At 45.6% G+C, this 22350-nt stretch overlaps 1 protein-coding gene across 1 annotated transcript in view; it reads left to right on the top strand.

The window, feature by feature from the left end:
* The window catches only part of TESC (tescalcin), a 62763-nt gene that overhangs the window by 16709 nt on the left and 23704 nt on the right, over positions 1-22350 (top strand). Inside the window, exon 2 of the mRNA XM_082668214.1 lies at positions 10107-10176. Coding sequence (XP_082524340.1) covers positions 10107-10176 — 70 coding nt within the window. The remainder of the gene's footprint in view (positions 1-10106; positions 10177-22350) is intronic.

Consider the following 22350-nt stretch of genomic DNA (forward strand, 5'->3'; position numbering starts at 1 on the left):
TCCTGCTTCAGAGCGCGTGTACCAAGCACTCTCCAGCACAAATATAATGCAAGGTGGAATAATTCTAAATTTTCAACGAGCAATAGATGGAATGTAATTCCCGATTTTCTAGTAGCCACATTAAAAAAAAAAAAGTAAAGAAACAGGTGAAGTTAGTTTAATAATATATTTAACCCATTGTAACTAAAATATTATTTCAAATATAATTAATATAAAAATTAAGACAGTTTACGTTTTTTCGTACTAGGTCTTTTAAAGCCAGTATTTTTTTTTACACTTCACATTTCAGTAGCCACATGTGGCTCTGTATTGGACAGTACAGGCGTATACTTTTTTGTTTAAACTTTTGATACAAAATGACAAGTCACTCCACCCTGCCCCCCCCCCCGGCAAAATTGGGCAGATTAAACTCCCACCAGCCCCATGGAAGGGTGTATATTTCCCTCAGGTTGAAATCTGATACCCAAAATAATGAGGTGAGATGCCAGGCTCAAGGTGTCTCTGCCTCCCGTTCCCATGGCAGCTGTGACCTCACAGGGGCCTGGAGAGAGGGCTCAGAGCGAGGAGCAGGGAAACTGGAAAAGCTTCCATCCCGGGAACCTTTGAGGGGACAACAGACAGGGCCTTCCAGGGTGTGACATGGGCACCTGTGTATCAGGCGCTCACGGGACAGACCTTATGGGGGCCCAGGGTCAGCCTGGGGGGCCAGAGTTGAGGGCAGAGGAGCTTAGCTGAGGGCTGAGCTCTTGGCTCTGAGGATTTGAGTGCCAAAAAGAGGGAACCAGAATTGGGGAGTTTGTCCTCCTAATTCCTCTGCTTTCAATCAAGCAGGACAGAGAGGTGCGTGTGTCACGTGTGCATGCACTTTGGATGCAATTAGCTGGAAACTCTTCGAGAAATCTGGTCTGAGATGGTTCCTGGTTTACACAGTGCTTCCCGGTCTGTGTGACCTTGGGCAGGTCTCAGTGTTCCCATCTCTAGGTTGGGGAGAAAACTGTGCCTACCTGATAGGATTGATTGAGAGTTATGTGGGCCAAGGCTTGTCGAGAGTAAAGTCGAACACAGTGCCCAGGACACAGCTCGACGAATGCCTATTTTTAATTAATGCCTATTGTTGTCATGATTATGCACTAACTTCTTTCTTAATGTCCTTATTGAGATATAACTCACATCCCCTGCATTTCACCCATTTAAAGTGTCCACAGTTGAGGGCTTCCCTGGTGGCGCAGTGGTTGAGAGTCCGCCCGCCGATGCAGGGGACACGGGTTCGTGACCCGGTCCGGGAGGATCCCACGTGCCGCGGAGTGGCTGGGCCCGTGAGCCATGGCCGCTGAGCCTGCGCGTCCGGAGCCTGTGCTCCGCAACGGGAGAGGCCACAACAGTGAGAGGCCCGTGTACCGCAAAAAATAAAAAAAAATAAAGTGTCCTCAGTTTGTCGTGTAATCACAGGGTTGTGTAACAGTCTAATTTTGGAACATTTTCATCCCCGTCAAAGAAACTCCTTTGCTATTAGCAGTGATTCCCTCTCTCTTTCCACAGCCCCAGGCAACCACTGGTCTACTTTCTGTCTCTATGGCTCTGCCTCTCTGAGTGTTTCGTATAAATGGAAACCCGCCAGGCGTGGCTTTGTGACGGGCCCCTCTCACTTATTTTTCATGGAGGTGGTTTAGGAGCGTGTGGTTGGCGTTAATTTCTGATCATTATTTCACAACACATCAGTGTATTTTTTTAAAATTACTGGAATATAATTGATTTACGATGTGTTAGTTTCAGGTATATAGCAAAATGACTCAGTTATACATATATATATTCTTTTTTAGATTCTTTTCCATTATAGGTCATTATAAGATATTGAGTATAGTTCTCTGCTATACAGTAGCACCTTGTTGTTCATCTATTTTATATATAGTAGTGTGTGCATGTTAATCCCAAACGCCTCATTTATCCCTCCCTCCCCCCTTTCCCCTTTGGTAAACATAAGTTTGTTTTCTATGTCTGTAAGTCTATTTCTGCTTTGTAAATAAGTTCATTTGTATCATTTTTTAAGATTCCACATATAAGCAATATCATATGATAATTTGTCTTTCTCCGACTTACTTCACTTAGTATGGTGATCTCTAGGTCCATCCATGTTGCTGCAAATGGCATCAGTGTAAGTTTTTTTGATTTGTGAGTTAGAGCTGAGAACTCTAATTGGCCAGTGTCATCTGATCACCTAAAGCGAGGCAGTGTGGGGTGTCAGTTAGAAAGAAAACCTAAACTAAACCACACATGTTCTGCCAGACAAACTAAGTTAAAATCCTGGGTCTGCCTCTTTGAAGTTCAGTGACCTTGAGCAGGTTACTGATCTGTGTATCTGTAAAATGGGTATCGTCTGTCTTTTGGTCATTGGGTCATGGAGATGATGAAATAAGCGCACACGTGCCCAGGATGCAGTACTTGCCAATGAATGATTCACCACTAACAATATTTTTGAGATCCCTCGGCTGTCTCACATGGGGCCATATTGGGTGCTTAAAATATTCATTACATGACTAATAAATATATATTGTATAAGAGACGGTTTGGAAAATATAGATGAATCAAAGCAAAACAAACATAGTCTTTAATCCCAGCCTTGAGAGATAATTGCTATTATTATTTGGGGAAAACAGGTTGATTTTCTTTCCTTACTTATATACGTTTGTATATATTTAGATGTTTTCCCAATGGGCGTTCGTGCTGTTTTCATAGCGTTGTTTTTAGACAACATTATGTTGGAATGTATGTTCACATTCAGTACACAACTGTCACTTTTAAACACAGCATCTTTTTTAAAAAATTGGCTGAACCTACCGTAAAGTATTTAACTGATCTGCTCTTGGTGGGCCCTGAGGTTGAGTCGTTTTTACACTGTTGTAGAGAATGTAACGGTGAACAGTTATGTACTCATCTTGTTGTACCCGTTGGATTTATTCTTTCAGGATAAATCCCCGCCGAGTAGAATTGCTGAGCTTCTTAAGTAAATGTTTTATTGCGATATCGTATACAGAAGAGTGTATCACTAGTGAGCATGCAGATCCCAAAACTTTCTGAGAACACATCTGTGTAACCTGCAGCTGGATCAAGAATTAAACTCTTCCAGTTCCCAGAAACCCTCTCAAGCCCCATTCAAATGACTGCCCCATCAAGGGCAACTTCTATCCTAACTTTTTAAAAAATTAAGACGTTATTATGAGCCATTTTAGGTTAACCGCAAAATTCAGGGGAAGGTACAGAGATTACTCATGGCCCCCTGCCCCCCCCCACACACACAGCCTCGCCCACTGTCAGCATCCCCCACCAGAGAGGACATTTGTTACAATTGATGGACCTCCATTGATACATCATCACCCAGAGTCCACGGTTTACATGAGGGTTCCCTCTTGGCGTCCTACATCCTGTGGGTTTGGACAAATGTATAATGACGTGTATCCGTAATTATAGTATCATACAGAGTAGGTTCACTGCCTTAAAAATTCTCTGTGCTTCGCCAACTCATCGCTCCCCTGGTAACCACTGACCTCGTTGCCGTCTCGGTAGTTTTGCCTCTTCCAGAATGTCATGTAGTTGGAATCGTACCATATGTAGCCTTCCTATCCTGCCTTAACACTGCAGATGAGTGTTGCCCGTTTTTGAGCTTTATGTAAATGGAGTCATAAAGTAGGTACTCTTCCATGTCTGGCTTCTTCCGCTTGTTGTTATGTTTTGGAACTCACCCAAGTTATTGTCCGTACTGTTTGTTCATTTTCACTGCTGTATCCTATTCCATTCCTTGCATATACCACACACTTTACTCTGCCATTGCAGGGCATTTGGATAATTTCCAGTTTAGGGCTCTTCAGATCGTACTGCCATGAACTCCTTCTACACATCTTCTGATGTGTGCAAATATGCATTTCTGTTGGGTATGTACTTAATTTGAGAGTGGAATGGCCAGACCATGGAATACACGAGTGTCCGTGCTAACACACATATGATGTAAATGGCTGTATTTTCCTCCAGAAAGGTGATAACTGTCCCCAAGGGTTACCTGACCTTTCCGACTGTCAGTTTGTACATCTGTAACATGGGATGCAGCCTCCTGCCAGGGCGTCATGAGGAACAGATGAGCTAATGTGTGGAGATGAGCCCCATTCCCCCAGCACATAGCAGGCCTTCGGGATGGGTTGGTCATTGTAAAGAGTATTTTCTAGCCAACAACAGCTTCTAGAAAGGCTTGAGAATTCTGAGTTGCATATTCTTTTTTATTTCGAATATTTATTTATTTATTTACTTTGGCTGCACCGGGTCTTAGTTGCTGCACGCGGGATCTTCATTGCGGTATGCGGGATCTTTTTTTTTTTAGTTGCTGGCATGCGGGATCTTTTAGTTGTGGCATGCGGACTTCTTAGTTGCGGCGTACACGCGGGATCTAGGTCCCAGACCAGGGATCGAACCCAGGCCCCCTGCATTCGTAGCGTGGAGTCTTACCCACTGGACCACCAGGGAAGTCCCCTGAGTTGCAGATTCTTGAAGAGATCACAGCTCGAGCCTGAGGCTAAAAAAAAACATGAAGTAAAGTAAGGTGACCAGTTGGCCCCAGAAATTAGCTACCTCTGGAACAGGAAGAGAAAAGATGCTTAAGGGATGAGAAATGCCAAGAGTCTGGTGCGGGGAGAGAGCCCTTCCCCAGCCCAGCCACCATTTCGGAAAGTTTTTTTTAATTTGTTTATTTTATGTTAATTTTTTTTTTTTTTTTTGGGTGCATTGGGTCTTCGTTGCTGCACGCAGACTTTCTCTAGTTGTGGTGAGCGGGGGCTGCTCTGCATTGCAGTGCGCAGGCTTCTCATTGCGGTGGCTTCTCGTTGCGGAGCGTGGGCCTTAGCCATGCGGGCTTCAGTAGTTGTGGCTCGCGGGCTCTAGAGCGCAGGCTCAGTAGTTGTGATGCACGGGCTTAGTTGCTCTGCAGCATGTGTGATCTTCCCCGACCAGGGCTCGAACCTGTGCCCCCTGCATTGGCAGGCGGATTCTTAACCACTGTGCCACCAGGGAAGCCCCATTTCAGAAAGTTTTGCCGGAACTGTCCATAGTCCCCAGGCACCAGGCCTAAGGGCCTCAAACACTAGGATATTCTGGGAAAAGAGGTGATGTTGTGTAGCGGTTAAGGGTGGGCTGTGCAGCTGGGGAGATGTGAGGTTGAATCCCAGTTCCACCAATCACAGTTGTGTGATCATAGCACCCTCTGAGCTGCACTTTTCCAGTGATACAACAGAGGGAAAAAGTATCTATTCACAGGGTTGTTTTGAGGAGGAAGTGAGAAGGTACACATAAGGGTTTAATATTGTGCGTTTCATAAAATAAGCACCGACACGTGAGTGGAAGGCTTCCAAAGCTTGGAACCCACCAGGCCCAGTCTTAGCTGTGGAATAAACAGGGTCTACCCACCAAAAATGGTAATAAAAAAAAAAACTGTATGTAGGTTTTCTAAAACAATTGGGGGTGGGGAGAGGGGGGACTTGGATGACGGCAGTCAGAGGTTACGATCTTGCACTTATAAGATAAATCAGCACTAGGGATGTGATGTACCACATGATAAATAGAACGAACGTTGCCGTATGTTATACATGAAAGTTGTTAGGAAAGTAAATCCTAACAGTTCTCATCACATGGAAAAAAATAGTTTTTTCCTTTTTTTTTTAATTAACTTTTATTGGAGTACAGTTGATTTCCAATGTTGTGTTCATTTCAGGTGTACAGCAAAGAGATTCAGTTATGCATATACATATTTTCATTCGTTTTCAGATCCTTTTCTCATATAGGTTATCACAGAGTATTGAGTAGAGTTCCCTGAGCTATATAGTACGTCCTTGTTTGTTATCTATCTTATATACAGTAGGGTGTGTGTGTCAATCCCAAACTCCTGATTTAGCCCTCCCCCCAGCTTTTCCCCCTTGGTAACCATAAGTTTGTTTTTGATATCTGTAAGTCTGTTTCCGTTTTGTAAATAAGTTCATTTGTATCATTTTTTAAAATTAGATTCCACATATGAATGATATATTTGTCTTTGTCTGACTTCACTTAGTATAATTTCTAGTTGCATCCACGTTGCTGCAAATGGCATGATTTTCTTCTTTTTTTTTGGCTAAGTAATATTCCATTGTATACATGTACCACATCTTTATCCATTCCTCTGTCAGTGGACATTTAGGTTGCTTCCATGTCCTGGCTATTGTAATAGCGCTGCAGTGAACATTGAGGTGCATGTATCTTTTTAAATTATAGTTTTCTCCAGATATGTGCCCAGGAGTAGGATTGCTAGATCATATGGTACTTCTGTTTTTAGCTTTTTAAGGAACCTCCATACTGTTCTCTATAGCGGCTGTACCAATTTACATTCCTACCAACAGTGTAGGAGGGTTCCCTTTTCTCCACACCCTCTGCAGCATTTATTGTTTGTAGACTTTTTGATGATGGCCATTCTGACTGGTGTGAGGTGATACCTCACTGTAGTTTTGATTTGCATTTCTCTGATAATTAGTGATGTCAAGCATGTTTTCATGTGCTTTAGGCTATCTTTATGACTTTTTTGGAGAAATGTCTACTTAGATCTTCTGCCCTTTTTTTGATTGGGTTGTTTGTTTTTTGATATAAGAGCTGCATGAGCTGTTTGTATATTTTGGAGATTAATCAATCCCTTGTTGATTGCTTCGTTTGCAAACATTTTCTGCCATTCTGTGGGTTGTCTTTTTGTTTTGTTTATGGTTTTCTTTGCTGTGCAGAAGCTTTTAAGTTTAATTTGGTCTCATTTGTTTATTTTTGTTTTTATTTTCATTACTCTAGGAGGTGAATCAAAGAAGTTATTGCTGCAATTTATGTCAGAGAGTGTTCTGCCTATGTTTTCCTCTAAGAGTTTTATAGTGTCTGGCCTTACATTTAGGTCATTAATCCATTTTTTAAAACTTATTTATTTGGCTGCATTGGGTCTTCGTTGCTGCGCGCAGGCTTTCTCTAGTTGCGGCGAGCAGGGGCTACTCTTTGTTGTGGGGCACGGGCTTCTCATTGCAGTGGCTTCTCTTGTTGCGGAGCGCGGGCTCTAGGCACACAAGCTCAGTAGTTGTGGCTCGCAGGGTCTAGAGCGCAGGCTCAGTAGTTGTGGCGCACGGGCTTAGTTGCTCCACAGCATGTGGGATCTTCCCAGACCAGGGCTCAAATCCGCATTGGCAGGCAGATTCTTAACCACTGCACCACCAGCGTAGTCCCCATTAATCCATTTTGTTTATTTTTGTGTATGATGTTAGTGTTCTAATTTCATTCTTTTACATGTAGCTGTCCAGTTTTCCCAGCACCACTTATTGAAGAGACTGTCTTTTCTCCATTGTATATTCTTGCCTCCTTTGTCATAGATTCATTGACCATAGCTTTGTGGGTTTATTTCTGGGCTTTCTATCCTGTGCCATTGATCTATATTTCTGTTTTTGTGCCAGTACCATACTGCTTCAATTACTGTAGCTTTGTAGTATAGTCTGAAGTCAGGGAGCCTGATTCCTCCAGCTCCATTTTTCTTTCTCAGGATTGCTTTGGCTATTTGGGGTCTTTTGTATTTCCATACAAATTAAAAAAATTTTTTTGTTCTAGTTCTGTGAAAAACGCCATTGGTAACTTGATAGGGATTGCATTGAATCTGTAGATTGCCTTGGGTAGTATAGTCTTTTTGACAGTATTGATTCTTCCAGTTCAATAACGTGGTATATGTCTCTATCTGTTTGTGTCTTTTATTTCTTTCATCGTATCTTATAGTTTCCTAAGTACAAGTCTTTTGCCTCCTTAGGTAGGTTTATTCCTAGGTGTTTTATTCTTTTTGCTGCGATGGTAAATAGATTATTTCCTTGATTTCTCTTTCTGATCTTCCGTTGTTAGTGTATAGGAATGAAGAGATGTCTGTGTATTAATTTTGTATCCTACAACTTTACTGAATTCATTGATGAGCTCTAGTAGTCTCCTGGTAGCATCTTTAGGATTTTCTGTGTATAGTGTCATGTCATCTGCAAACAGTGACAGTTTTACTTCTTTTCCAATTTGGGTTCCTTTTGTTTCTTCTTCTTCTCTGTTTGCCATGGCTAGAATTTCCAAAACTGTGTTGCATATAAGTGGTTACATTGGACATCCTTGTCTTGTTCCTGATCTTAGAGGGAATACTTTCAGCTTTTCACCATTGAGAGTGATGTTAGCTGTGGGTTTGTCATATGTGGCCTTTATTATTTTGAGGTAAGTTCTCTCTATACTCACTTTCTGGAGAGTTTTTATCATAGATGGGTGTTGAATTTTGTCAAAAGCTTTTCCTGCATCTGTTGAGATGATTATATGGTTTCTTTTCTTCAGTTTGTTACTGTGGTTTATCACACCGATTGATTTGCAGATACTGAAGAATCCTTGCATCCCTGGGATAAATCCCACTTGATCATGGTGTATGATCCTTTTAATGTGTTGTTGGATTTGGTTTGCTAGTATTTTGTTTAGGATTTTTGCATCTATGTTGATCAGTTTTATTGGTCTGTAATTTTCTTTTTTTGTGTGGTACCTTTGTCTGGTTTTCATATCAGGGTGATGGTGGCCTCATAGAATGAGTTTGAAAGTGTTCCTTCCTCTGCAATTTTTGGAAGAGTTTAAGAAGGATAGGTGTTAATAACTCTTCTCTAAATGTTCGATAGAATTCACCTGTGAAGCCATCTGGTCCTGGACTTTTGTTTGTTGGAAGTTTTTTAATCACTGTTTCAATTTCAGTACTTGTAATTGGTGTTCATATTTTCTATTTCTTCCTGGTTCAGTCTTGGAAGGTTGTACCTTTCTAAGAATTTGTCCATTTCTCCTAGGTTCTCCATTTTATTGACGTATCGTTGTTTGTAGTAGTCTCTTATGATCCTTTATATTTCTGTGGTGTCTGTTTAACTTCTCCTTTTTTCATTTCCAATTTGATTGATTCGAGTCCTCTCCCTTTTTTTCTTGATGAGTCTGGCTAAAGGTTTATTAATTCTGTTTATCTTTACAAAGAACCAGCTTTTAGTTTCATTGATTTTTCCTGTTGTTTTCTTTGTCTCTATTTCATTTTTTTCTGCTCTGATCTTTGTGATTTCTTTCATTCTACTAACATTGGGTTCTATTTGTTCTTCTTTCTCTTGTTGCTTTAGGTATAAGGTTAGGTTGTTTATTTGAGATTTTTCTTGTTTCCTGAGGTAAGATTGTATAGCTATAAACTTCCCTCTTAGAACTGCTTTTGCTGCATCCCATAGGTTTTGGATCATTGTGTTTTCATTGTCATTTGCCTCTAGGTAATTTTTTTTGGTTCCTCTTTGATTTCTTCAGTGATTTATTAAATTTTGCATATGAGATGATGGACATTCACTAAACTTACTGTGGTCATCGTTTCATGGTGTATGTGACTCAAATCATTATGCGGTACACCTTAAACTTACACAGTGCTATACATCAATTATATCTCAATCAAACTGGAAGGAAGAAAATGAAACAATTGAGGTTATCTAAATACATTGCCCACAACAGCAATGATCAAAATTCTATTTCTTTTCCTTCCACTTCTCTTGCTTTACCAGATTCTCTGTACACTTCTTACTACGGGTCTCCCAAATCACTTCCGGCACCAGCCTGAACCACTTTCCCCCTTCCCTCCTCCTCTGTCTCTTTTCATGTGACACACGAAGCCCCTTTTTCAGTGGGGAAAATGCCCATCTCCAGGAGTGGGAGGGGAGGAAGTCAGACAAGCAGATACCATCTCTTTAATGAGCTGAGGAAAGAGAGGGTGACCTGGTTCACGTTTGTCCTGTCCCACGAGCTGTTATTAGTAGTAATTGTCTTACTGCTAAAGGGGCAGAGCTAATAATAACCCCAGAGCTGTGTTGCCAGGAGGAATGGCAAACCCGTTCTCTGCTTCTTCACCCTGAGCTTCGTTTTGCCTTGGTAGGAGACGGCGAGAGGATGAATGGAACAGGAGGGTGAGGGGGAGACTCCAGCCTCCCTCCCGTAACTCCGAGTTCAAAGGTCAATGATGCCTTTCTCACTTCCTTTTTTTCTTGTTTTCTCCTACTTCTCAGTCTCGTCTGACCAGATTGAGCAGCTCCACCGGAGATTTAAGCACCTGAGTGGAGACCAGCCCACCATTCGGTAAGATCAGCAGCTGGGTTTGGGTGTCGGACAGGGCCGTGACCTTCAGGGATGTCCCTTTCCATTTATCTCTTCCCCTGAGTGCTGGCTGGCTCTCCCAGAGCCCCTGGGTAGCCCCATTTCCTGAGACAAAGTTGTAGTTGTCGTAATGCTTTTGGTTCCTTCTAGACAAGATGTCCTCAGCCGGGAGGAAAAGAATCTCATCTGTTTCTACTGGGATCAGAAAATTATAACTGGAGTGAAAACAAGGGGTTGGGGACAAAGAGCTGGTCAGCCACCCCTACCTCACCTTGCCTTCCCTGGAGCCCCAGACACACATGACGGGCGTGTTGAGTGCCAGGATCACTCCCAGTGCTGGGCACCCCAAAGATGATCAGTTGTGGTGCGGCTCAGTTCAGGGGCTTGAATGCTGTCACGAGGCCCCGGCTGTTGACCCCGCTTCCTCTGGTTGGTAGTTCCAGCCTCAGATTTCTGTCAGGGAAAATCACCATTTCACATTGCGTTATTTAATGTGAATCTTGTAGAAGCTGGTGGGTTACCTTTCTGTGAGGAGGAACGCCTTGGACTGTTTGCCGCCTTCTTCTATGAGAGTGTGTTCAGTCTTAGGTGGTGGTTGTTATTTAGAGCTAAGTTAGTGAGAAGTCCGAGTCAATGAGTCGAGCACAAAGTTGATGAGGAAGCTTCGAGTTGAACTAAAGCAAGCAGTTTCCAATGTAAAATGAGTACTGTTCTACCACAAACTTTCTAACAGATGTAGTTTCCTAAAATAGACATTCAGAGTCTCAAGGTTACAGTCTTGGAACTTTAAAATAAACCTTTAAATAGTCCAGGGAAGCATGTTTTTTTCTTAGTAAATGGACTTAAAATTTAACCAAATTTTTATGGAAAGCAACATGTAAAAACTATCCACTTTCTCTCGTCTGTCTAAACAAAGGCATGTTGTTAATCCAGTGCGTTATATTCTCAGAGCATCCGTTTCCAAAGCTCAGAGTCTGGTGGGCTCAAGGTTCTGATGGCCTCTGGTCTCAATTTGATTATATCCAGGGCGGGAGTAAATTAAATCAGGACTGACTTCTTGAATTCTACACATCTCACTCACTCAGCCCAGTGAAGAGCCCAGCAAAAGTTCCTCTGGCTTCTCATTGGCTCTCATGGGGTCACATGCCCAGCGCTGAGCCAGTCACCATAGCCAGGGGTTGGAAATGCAAATTGTTTTTTTCTCAGAGCTGTGAGTGAGCAGGGCTGGGTCTTCTGCCAAGGGCAGCGGTGAAGGGTGGAGTGATTTCCAAGGGCTTCCTTGGACCAGGGGCTGAGGAATGGGTGCAGGTCTCAGGGGAGGTGACACATGTGCACCTGGATTTTGGAACATGGAGGTGTGAAGGGCAGCCTTCATTCCTTTAGAAGTTCATGGGCACATGCTCTGTGCCAGGTGGGCAATATCTGTGCTGGCTGGCGGGACCACCATGCAGCTCACAATTGGGGGGGGATGAAGGCGGGGCCCCCTTCCTCAAGATAATTTTCCACCAAGCTGTGCCCCCAGCCCTATCATAAGCTGCCTTGGGCTTCTCATTATTATGGGTCTGGGGTCCGTGGGTCTTGGCTTGGTGAGAGGTCTCAGGTTCAAATTCCACATGTGTTTTCAGACTTGGGGGAAGCAGAGGCAAAACCCAGACTTGGGAAACATACCATATTTGGATCATCCATATCCCTGGCTGTGTGACTTTGGGTTAATTGTTCTGTTTCTCTGAGCCTGTCTCCTCCGTAAAGTGAATGTGGTCATTTGGGATTTGATTTAAGCATTAAAGATGAGCACATGCAGGATGCTTCTGCTCCGAGCTGGGTTCCTTGGCATTTGGCAAAGAGGACTGTCATCATTCGACCGTTGGTGAGGTCGTGAGGACCCACCTTGAGATGTCCGAGCAGTGGCCGTTGATTATCGGGCTGGAGTGGAGGTGGGGAGCACAGGTGCTGTGTGAGCAGGAGGTGGCAGTGCTGGTGGAGGCCCCTCCCACTTTGAGATTCCAGCATCCGAGCCCTGACTGTGTCGCCCAGCGGCCCCTCATGGGCTTTTGTAAGGATGTACTGAAACGTTGAGCTCTACACTGTTTTTTTGTTTTTTTTTTTTTAATGTTATTGAAGTATAGCTGATTTACAATGTTCTGTTAATTTCTGCTGTACAGCAAAGTGATTCAGCTGTACATATATATATTCTTTTTCATTATGGTTTATTACAGGGTATTGAATGTAGTTCCCTGTGCTATACAGTAGGACCTTGTTGTTTATCCATTATTTTTTTAATTGAAGTATAGTTGGTTTACAAAGTTGTGTTAATTTCTGCTGTATGGCAAAGTGACCCAATTATACACATACATACAGACTTTTTTTAAGTTATTTTCTGATCTTTTTAAAATTTTATTTTATTATTTGGTTGCACAGGAGGGATCCATAGTTGCGGCCCACGGGCTCCTTAGCTGTGGCATGTGAACTCCTAGTTGCAGCATATATGTGGGACCTAGTTCCCTGACCAGGATCAGACCCGGGCCCCCTGCATTGGGATCGTGGAGTCTTAACCACTGCGCCACCAGGGAAGTCCCTACATTCTTTTTCATATTCTTTTCCATTATGGTTTATCTAGGAGATTGGATATAGTTCCCTGTGCTATACAGTAGGATCTTGTTGTTTATCCATCCTGTATATACTAGTTTGCATCTGCTAACCCCAAACTCCCAATCCTTCCCTCTCCCTCGGCACCCACAAGTCTGTTCTCTATGTCTGTGAGTCAGTTTCTGTTTTGTAGATAGGTTCATTTGTGTCATATTTTAGATTCCACATATAAGTGATATCATATGGTATTTGTCTTTCTCTTTCTGACTGACTTCACTTAGTATGGTAATCTCTAGGTCCATCCATGTTGCTGCAAATGGCATCATTTCATTCTTTTATATGGCTGAGTAATATCCCAGTGTATATATGTACCACATCTTCTTTATCCATTCATCTGTTGATGGACATTTAGGTTGTTTCCATGTCTTGGCTATTGTGAACAGTGCTGCTATGAACATAGGGGTGTATGTATCTTTTTGAATTATAGTTTTGTCCAGGTACATGCCCAGTAATGGGATTGCTGGATCATATTGTAATTCTGTTTTTAGTTTTCTGAGAAACCTCCATACTGTTTTCCATAGTGGCTGCACCAACGTACATTCCTGCCAACAGTGTAGGAGGGTTCCCTTTTCTCCACACCCTCTCCAGCATTTGTTGTTTGTATATTTTCTGAGGATGCCCATTCTAACTGGTGTGAGGTGATACCTCATTGTACTTTTGATTTGCATTCTCTAATAATTAGTGATGTTGAGCAGCTTTTCATGTAACTACTAGCCATGTGTATGTCTTCTTTGGAGAAATGTCTGTTTAGGTCTTCTGCCCATTTTTGGAGTGGGTTGTTTGGTTTTTTGTTGTTGAGTTGTATGAGCTGTTTGTATATTTTGGAGATTAAGCCCTTGTCGGTCACATCATTTGCAAGTATTTTCTCCCATTCCGTAGGTTGTCTTTTCATTTTTTTTTAAATGATTTTCTTTGCTGTGAAAAAGTTTGTAAGTTTGATTAGTTCCTATTTGTTTATTTTTGTTTTATTTCTATTGCATTGGGAGACTGACCTAAGAAAACATTAGTATGATTTATGTCAGAGAATGTTTTGCCTATGCTGTCTTCTAGTCTTATGGTGTCATGTCTTATGTTTAAGTCTTCAGGCCATTTTTTAGTTTATTTTTGTGCATGGTGTGAGGGTGTATTCTAACTTCATTGATTTACATGCAGCTGTCCAACTTTTCCAGCACCACTTGCTGAAGAGACTTTTTCCCATTTTATATTCTTGCATCCTTTGTTGAAGATTAATTGACCATAGGCGTGTGGGTATATTTCTGATTCTCTATTCTGTTTCGTTGATCTGTTTGTCTGTTTTTGTATCAATACCAAACCGTTTTGATTACTGTAGCTTTGTAGTATTGTCTGAAGTCTGTGAGAGTTATGCCTCCTGGTTGTTGTTTTTTTTCCCTCAGGATTGCTTTGGCAATTCTGTGTCTTTTATGGTTCCAAGTAAATTTTTGGATTATTCTAGTTCTGTGAAAAATGTCATGGGTAATTTGATAGGGGTTACATTAAACCTGTAGATTGCTTTGGGTAGTATTGGTCTTTTAACAATATTAATTCTTCTACTCCAAGAGCATGGGCTATCTTTCCATTTCTTTGAATCTTCTTTAATTTCTTTTATTAATGTTTTATAGTTCTCAGCGTATAAGTCTTTCCACTTCCTTGGTCAGGTTTATTCCTAGGTTTTTTTTGTTTGTTTGTTGTTTTTGGTGTGATTTTAAAAGGTATTATTTTTTTACATTCCCTTTCTAATGATATTTCATTGTTAGTGTAAAGAAATGCAACTGATTTCTGAATGTTAATCTTGTATCCTGCTAGTTTGCTGAATTCATTTATCAGATCTACTAATTTTTGTGTGGAGTCCTTAGGGTTTTCTATATATAGTATCATGTCATCTGCATATAGTGACAGCTTTACCTCTTCCCTTGCAATCATTCTGTATATAATAGTTTACATCTGCTAATCCCAAACTCCCAATCCCTCCCTCTCCCAACCCCCTCGCCCTTGGCAACCACGAGTCTGTGCTCTATGTCTGTGTGTCTGTTTCTGTTTCGTAGATAGGTATATTTGTGTCATGTTTTAGATTCCACATATAAGTGATATCATATGGTATTTGTCTTTTTCTGACTTACTTCGCTTAATATGATAATCTCTAGGTCCACCCATGTTGCTGCAAATGGCATTATTTCATTCATTTTTATGGTTGAGTAGTATTCATTGTGTATATACCACATCTTCTTTATCCATTCATCTGTTGATGGACATTTAGGCTGTTTCCATGTCTTGCTATTGTGAATAGTCTACACTGGTTCTTTCCCAGCATGCGTGTACGTGCAAATCACCCGGGTATCTTGCTAAAGCACAGGTTTTGATTCACGGGACCGTAGTGGGGCCTGGGACTCTGCATTTTTACCTGTCATGGGCAGTCTTGGTGAGGTGCCTAGAATCTGGGGGTGGCACCCTGTTTGCCCTCCAGGCTTGGCTAGGTGCTGCTGTCCACCCCCAGGTGCTGAGAGGTCCATGTGCAGCCTCCTATTTCCCATGCCTCGTAGGTCAAGCCAGGACTTGGGAAGGTTTGAGCTGGTGACTGTGCCCGCCACCCTGCACCCCACTTACGTATCTCCTGCACACCCACCCCTGGGAGCACCATATGCATTGCCCTTTCCACCCCTGCCCTCAAGCAAGCCCTGATTATATCTACCTGGACCCAGGGAGCAGCCCCTGCTCCCGAGCCCTCGGGGGCTCCCCAGTCAATGTCATGTCCATGCCCTTTAGCTGGGGTCCACCAGGGTCTTCAGCTGCTGGGTTTTGCTTTGCTGAGGTCTCAGTGTGGACACCACCTCCTCCAAGACACCCTCCTGCCTCCTAACCCCCACAGACTCCTCCTGGGGGTGCCCCAGCCCAGAGTTGTAACTGCTCCCCTTCCAGCCACCCATCCCCTGCAACAGACTATCGGCCCCTTGCGGGGCAGGAACTGGGTCTGTTCCCCTGGCTCTAGTGCTGAGTCCAGGGCTTGTAACAGGGTCGATGCTCTGGGAGGAGTTGATTGATTGAACGAATGAATGAGAGAGCAAAGGAGTGAGGAACAAGTGAGTGAGCGTATTGACTAGAGGAGTTCTCTGTAGTCCATCGAGCATGGTATAGATGGGACCTGTTGTTGTTTGTAGTCTTTCCCTCACAGGGTTTGTATATTCCGGGTAGAGGAATTTATCTGGGCCCCGCACGTGGGGACTGTTCACAGGTAGAAGCTATTGTTTCAGCACATTTTATGCTGCACAGCCTGTTACTTCCGCCTTATACAACCCCACAGGTAGTGGTAGGAACACCTGTTCTCCCCGTTGGACACGTGAAGGTGAGGCTCGGGGAGGTCACGTACCTGGCTCCTGGTCACACAGCTCATAAGTGGAGGAGCTGATTTGAAGCCGGTGCTGAGATCCTTCTGTAAGGAAGCTGGGGGCATGGCTTTGACTTGCGAGTGTCCCGTGAGGGCCTCGGTCTCCCTGTTCTGCTCTCTGAGGACCCTCCGCCCTTACTGTCCTGGGATGCGGGGTATCATTCCCAACACCACAGCGCCTGCTGCAGTGGCTGCAGTCTCTGCTGGGCAGGTAGTGTCAGCTATACACAGTGATAGCCTGGCCCAGCGTGCAGGAAGGAGGTAACACCACTCGACTGCAGCGCTTATGCAAACAGGTCTGCAGGAAGGGCCTCTTCCCAGTGCCCTGGAACTGCTTTGCCTAATTCTAGTCCACCCTCCAGGGCCTGGAGAAGGGCGATGGGGCGGTTTTTCCAGTCCTCCTAGGTTTTCCTGCACGTTCTCCCTGGGCAGAAGGGATGAGCGGCCCTGGCCTGTGATCTGGTCCCCGTTCTGCAAAGGGTTTCCTGTGTGACCCCAGGCTGGGCCTTCAACCTCTCTGATCCCTGGGCATGTCCAGGGGAACATCCAGGAGTCCCTGGGCCACGCTGTGGTTTTGGAGCATAGAAAAGAGCTTTGTTTCTTTAGTGTCAAGATTTGTGAAAGTCGTTGACTGGGGTCCCCTGAGCAAGGTCCCCAGTACCCCAGTCTGGGAGGGGTGTGGGATGTGGCCCCCTCTGCCCCCCTCCCTCTCAGAGAACAAAGGTGCCTGAGAGGTTACTAGGGTCCCATGGGGGGACTTTGGAATACTTCCAGCGCAGAAAGCCCCTTAAAAGTGACCATTTACACCTGCAGCATTTATACATAGACTAGTAGGACTTGTACGTTGTGTTTAAAAGTTTAATGAAGAATTGGGTTTCTGAATTTATTTATTTTATTTATTTATTTTTGGCTGCACTGGGTCTTCGTTGCTGCGCGTGGGCTTTCTCCAGTTGCGGCGAGCGGGAGCTACTCTTCGTTGTGGCGCGCAGGCTTCTCACTGCAGTTGCCTCTCTGTTGCAGAGCACGGGCTCTAGGCACACGGGCTTCAGTAGTTGTGGCACACGGGCTCAGTAGTTGTCGCTCACGGGCTCTAGAGCACAGGCTCAGTAGTTGTGGCGCATGGGCTTAGTTGCTCCACGGCATGTGGGATCTTCCCGGACCAGGGCTCGAACCCGTGTCCCCTTCATTGGCAGGTGGATTCTTAACCACTGCACCACCAGGGAAGCCCAGGTTTCTGAACTTATGACTTCAATAAGTTGAATGTAGCTTTTAAAAAAATCCTATGGGGTAAAAATTGCGAAAATTGTTTTTAATTTTAACCCACCACTTCCTACCCATATCTGGTCCTGTCCCCTCTTTTTCTGAAAAATCATGTAAGGACATCCAGGGGTGAGTTTACCCTGAGGCTTTCAAAGCCAGCGCGTCAGGGCCCCACTCTGTATGGGTTCCTTACAAGCACCAGCAACTGACTTTTTGAAGAATTCCTAATGCTGAATTCTTTTTCTTTAAGAGGGTCCCCCAGATTATATGTGTTTCTGGACCCCCCAAACCTGAATCCACCCTGATCACAAAGCACTCTGTTCTGAGGCCTCTTGATGAAAAATGCTTGGATAGAAAATGTTCATCTGACTCATTAATTGAGCACCTAATATGCAGAGACTTCTGTCCTCAAAAGCTTTTCTTCGAACAGGGAAGACCTTCCATAAATAAGCTTGTTAAACGATGCTGATTTTAGGCAGTGAAGAAAATACAGTACTGGTTTCTTGCACTTCTCCTTTCTTTAATGGGGTCCCTTGAGCATCAAATGTTTTAAACAGCAGCCTTTGACTTCCTGATAGTGCCCTGGCAGGCTCTCCAACCCCCAGAAATAGATGCGATGGAATCCTTCAAATCTAGTGATGGGGCCAGGGAGGATGCCTGATTAGATAGAGCTGCATTACAAAAATATTTTTAGCTGCATCGAGCCACCACATGTGGAGTGATTCCCGGGATGAACGCAACCACAGATGTACACGGGGAAGAAAAAGGACGCAGCTGCCCACTGTCCAGCGCCACCAAAGTGCCGAGCAGCATTGTGATGTCAGCAAAAGTCCTGACTCCAGGGCTTGTTTTGCATCCCGCGGCCGTGCCTCTCACGGCTTTATCCAGTGAGAGGTTAGCTGTTAGCTGTGTGGTCTCGAGGGTCTCGGTATGAAGTTCACACCATTACCCCATTTGTCAGATGAAGAAACTGAGGCTAAGAAGGTTAAGGTCCCACAGCAGGGCTGACTGTTGGAATAGCCAGAGCCCTGAACCACTGTGATCACATCGCTTTTCCCCAAGTGAAGTCACTTTTTAACCCAGTCGCTTTGTTTTTTAACCCGTCAAATAACTGAGGATTTACTTTTTCTTTTTTTAAGATGTACTCACAACAGTGAAAGAACTGAGGCCCCACCTAGATGGTGAGGCTGTTTCACTGTCAGTATTTAACGTATTCCAGGAGTTTACAAGGACTTCCTTTAAAGCCTCAGCTAGGGTGATACACATTCACTTAAAAAGAAAAACCCGCAGTTACTTGTAAAACTGCCCAGGAAACAGCAGGTGAGAGTGGCCCCGGGGCTCTCACACCTGCTCAGGGGACCGTGTGAGGTCAGATGTGAGACGGGGACCCATGAAGGCATCAGTTTGGTGTGAAAGGGTGCCCAGGTGTCCCCCAGATCAGGAAGAAGCTCCCTAAATGGTCCTAGGTTTAGGGGACTCACATAAAAAAATTTTTTTTAACAGATTCTTTTCCCAGGACTATTAATACTTGACTCAGTCCTTGCTTTACAAAAACAGGTGTTAAGACCTTCCATGGCAGGTTCTAGTGCCGAGGAGACCGAATGAGAAGTGAGGCTCCCTCTGCCCCTCGGGGGGGGCTTCTGTTCAGGTGTGTGCATGTGAGTGTGAGCGAGGTAACTAGCATATAAGCCAGCTTGTTATATACAGTGACGAAGGAAACGGGGCAGAGAGGGTGCATCCCTTGGGACCACCACGTGGAGAAGGACCTTGGGACAGGTGGTCGTGAAGGCCCCCCTGAGGTGGCCGCCCTGAGGCTGAGAGCAGAATGGAAAGAAAGGGCCGGTGTGTGGAGGGAAGAGGGAAGGATGCTCCAGGCGGAGGTGGGACCGAGCTCCATCAGCCCGAGTGATGAGAGGACGGGAGAGTTGGGGGCAGATCACGGAGGCCCGCCTTGGCTGTAGGAAGGACCCGAAATAAAAGACTCAGTGCTGGCTCAACATACCACCTGGATATTAACTGTCTAATTTGTATCTCCGGCCGGGCCATCTCCTCTGAACTCCAGACTCACCTAGCCCCTGCCCGTCCCCTTGATGTCCCAAAGGCATCTCACGCTTAACACATCCCAGGGCAAAGCCCCCGTCGCCCCCCACCCCGGACCTCCCATCCAGGCTGCCATCAGCTCTCACCTGGGTTAGTTATCGTAGCAGCCACACCCCCCCAAGACCTCCTGCTCCTGTTCTCCCTGCCCTGCCCTCGTATAGACCCACAGTGATGCATGGTGGGGGGGAGACTCCGAAAATGGCAGTCCTCTGCTAAGGCTGCTCCGTCTCGCCGAGGAGAAGAAAGTCAGGGCCGCCTGGTCAGTGCGTGTCCTGCAGAGCCCTGCGCCCACCACCCCTCCGATCTCCTGACCATCTGCCTTTTACTCCTTCTGTTCCAGCCGCGTGGACGTTCTTCCTGTTCCTGCCTCAGGGCTCTAGCACGCACCGTTCCTTCTTTCTAAAATGCTTTTAGAAGCCAGAGTAGGCTTTCCACGGGCGCTTGGAGCTGGGTCACTCTTGTTGGGGTGGGGGGGGGCCTGTCATGTATGTTGTAGGATGTGGAACCGCATCCCTGGCTGCCTGTAGCACCTTTTCCCAGTGCGACAGCCAGAACTGTCTCCAGACGTTGCCAGGTGTCCCCTGGGGTTGAGCACTCGCCTCCCACGGGTCTGTGCTCACGTGTCACCTTCACCGTGAGGCCGTTCCCAGACCAGCCCACGGAGACTTGCACCAGCTGCCTGCGGTCTCATCCATCCCCGATGTGCTCGATGTGTCTGCGAAGCACTTCTCACTGCCTGAGATGCTCCGTTTTCTTTTCTTTTTTTTCTTTTTTTTAAAAAGTGTGTTGTTTTCCTTCTTTAGCCAGTGTGACTTTGATACCATTAACTCTTAAGTGTCATTTTCTTTCTTAAGTTTTTGGCCACACCCCACGGCATATGGGATCTGAGTTCCCCAAACAGGGACCGAACCCACGCCTCCTGCACTGGAAGGCAGAGTCTTAACCCCTGGACCACCGGGGAAGTCCCTCCGTTTTCTGTCTCTATCATTTCCCCCACTGGAACCCCAGGAGGGATCATGTCTTTCGCATCGCTGCTGAAGCCAGCACGCAGAACAGGGTCTGCCACCTGGAAGGTGCTGCAGTACCTGTCGCTCCCCCTGTAATGAGTACATGACCGGTATTGGGGTGCGGCCGGGCCGGGCATGGAGCAGCAGTGGGGGGCGGGGCGGGAAGCGCGTGCGGGGAGGAATCAGGTCGCTGATGCTGCCTCAGCTTTTGGAAGAGGCATTTGTCCGGGGGCGGGGGGACCGGGGCTTTCCTGCCGGAATCTGTTGTGCAAAGGCATGTGGATGAGAGAACCGCCTGGTGCAAGTAGGGAATTCTCAGAGCTTCTCAAACACAGACTTGCGTACAGATCCTGGGGATCGAGGTGAAATGCAGGTTCTGAGTCAGCTGGTTGGGCCCAGCCAAGACCCTCCACTTCTCACAAGCTCCCTGGTGCTGCTGCCACTGCTGTCCAGGCTGCCCTTTGAGCGGCTCGGCACTGCCTGCCAAGACACGGGCTAGATGAGACGTGCTCCTTCCTTCATGAGCTCCTGTGGGCCCCTAGTTGCCCTGCTGTTTAACCATCACAAGCTCAACACTAAGTGCAGGGAGGGGGTCTGGGAGGGTAGGGCATGCGGCCCGCAGAGGAGAGAGCCCCGTGTCTTTCCTTGAGCTGTGAAGCCCTGGGCCAGCAGAGAGCAGGGAGGCCGGGGCTCCAGGCTGAGAATCCTCCCCAGACTTGCAGAGAGAACTTTGCAGTTGAGCTGAGCCTCAAAGCCGCCGGAAACCAACCCACACCGCAAGGCAGGAGGAAGTGCCCGGCCCACCCTCCTTCGTGGTTTTTTCATCTTTCCTTCCTTTGTGGGCTGGACACTTGTCTTGCCCTCTTTCTGGGTCCCCGATGGGGCCTCTCGGGGCTGGGTGGGATCAGATGCCTCATGAAGATCTCTCTCGTTCTCTCTCTTTAAATTAAAAAACACAACTTGAAGGAAATAGCAAGTGTGAGGAAGTGCAAGGGGGTGGTGAGAGCCGGATTCAAAGCTCTTCTACTAGCTGTGTGATGATGGCTTAGTCACTTCACCTCTCTGGGCCTCATTTTCTTGCCTGTAAAATGGGGGGTCATTGGCGTCACCCATCATTGGGATGTGAGGGTGATTAAACATGGCTGAGCTCACAGAGTACTCAGCCTGGCACAGGAAACACGAGGGGGACTCAAGGGGGAAAGTTGTAAACCCACAGAAGCTGTGTGCCCCTGGACCCCTCATGGGTAGACCCCTCCCCGCTGGTCACTGGGGCAGCATCGCTGGACCACTGGCCACCGTGTATCAGCTCCGGCCCCGGCCCTGGGCTCAGGGTGAAGCAGAGCTGTTCCCACGGGTGGCAGGGAGGCCTTTGGCTGAGTTGGTTCAACCAGCCCCATGGGCACCTGGGGGTGGGAGGGGAAGAAGGAAAAATGAGACTGAAACTGGCCTTTACAGGACTATTGAATCAGAACCTGCATTTTACCACGATCCCCAGGATTCGTGTGCACGTTCATGTTTGAGAAGCGCCAAGAGTTCCCTGCTTTCTTTTTGTATTTTTTCATTTATTTCTTTATACAGCAGGTTCTTAATAGTTATCCATTTTACACACATCAGTGTATACATGTCAATCCCAATTGCCCAATTCATCACACCACCCCCGCCGCTTTCCCCGCTTTGTGTCCATACGTTTGTTCTCTACATCTGTGTCTCAATTTCTGCCCTGCAAACTGGTTCATCTGTACCATTTTTTAGGTTTCACATATA

This window comes from Grampus griseus (assembly GCF_964374135.1).
Source record: "Grampus griseus genome assembly, chromosome: 12".
NCBI classification, from domain to species: domain Eukaryota; kingdom Metazoa; phylum Chordata; class Mammalia; order Artiodactyla; family Delphinidae; genus Grampus; species Grampus griseus.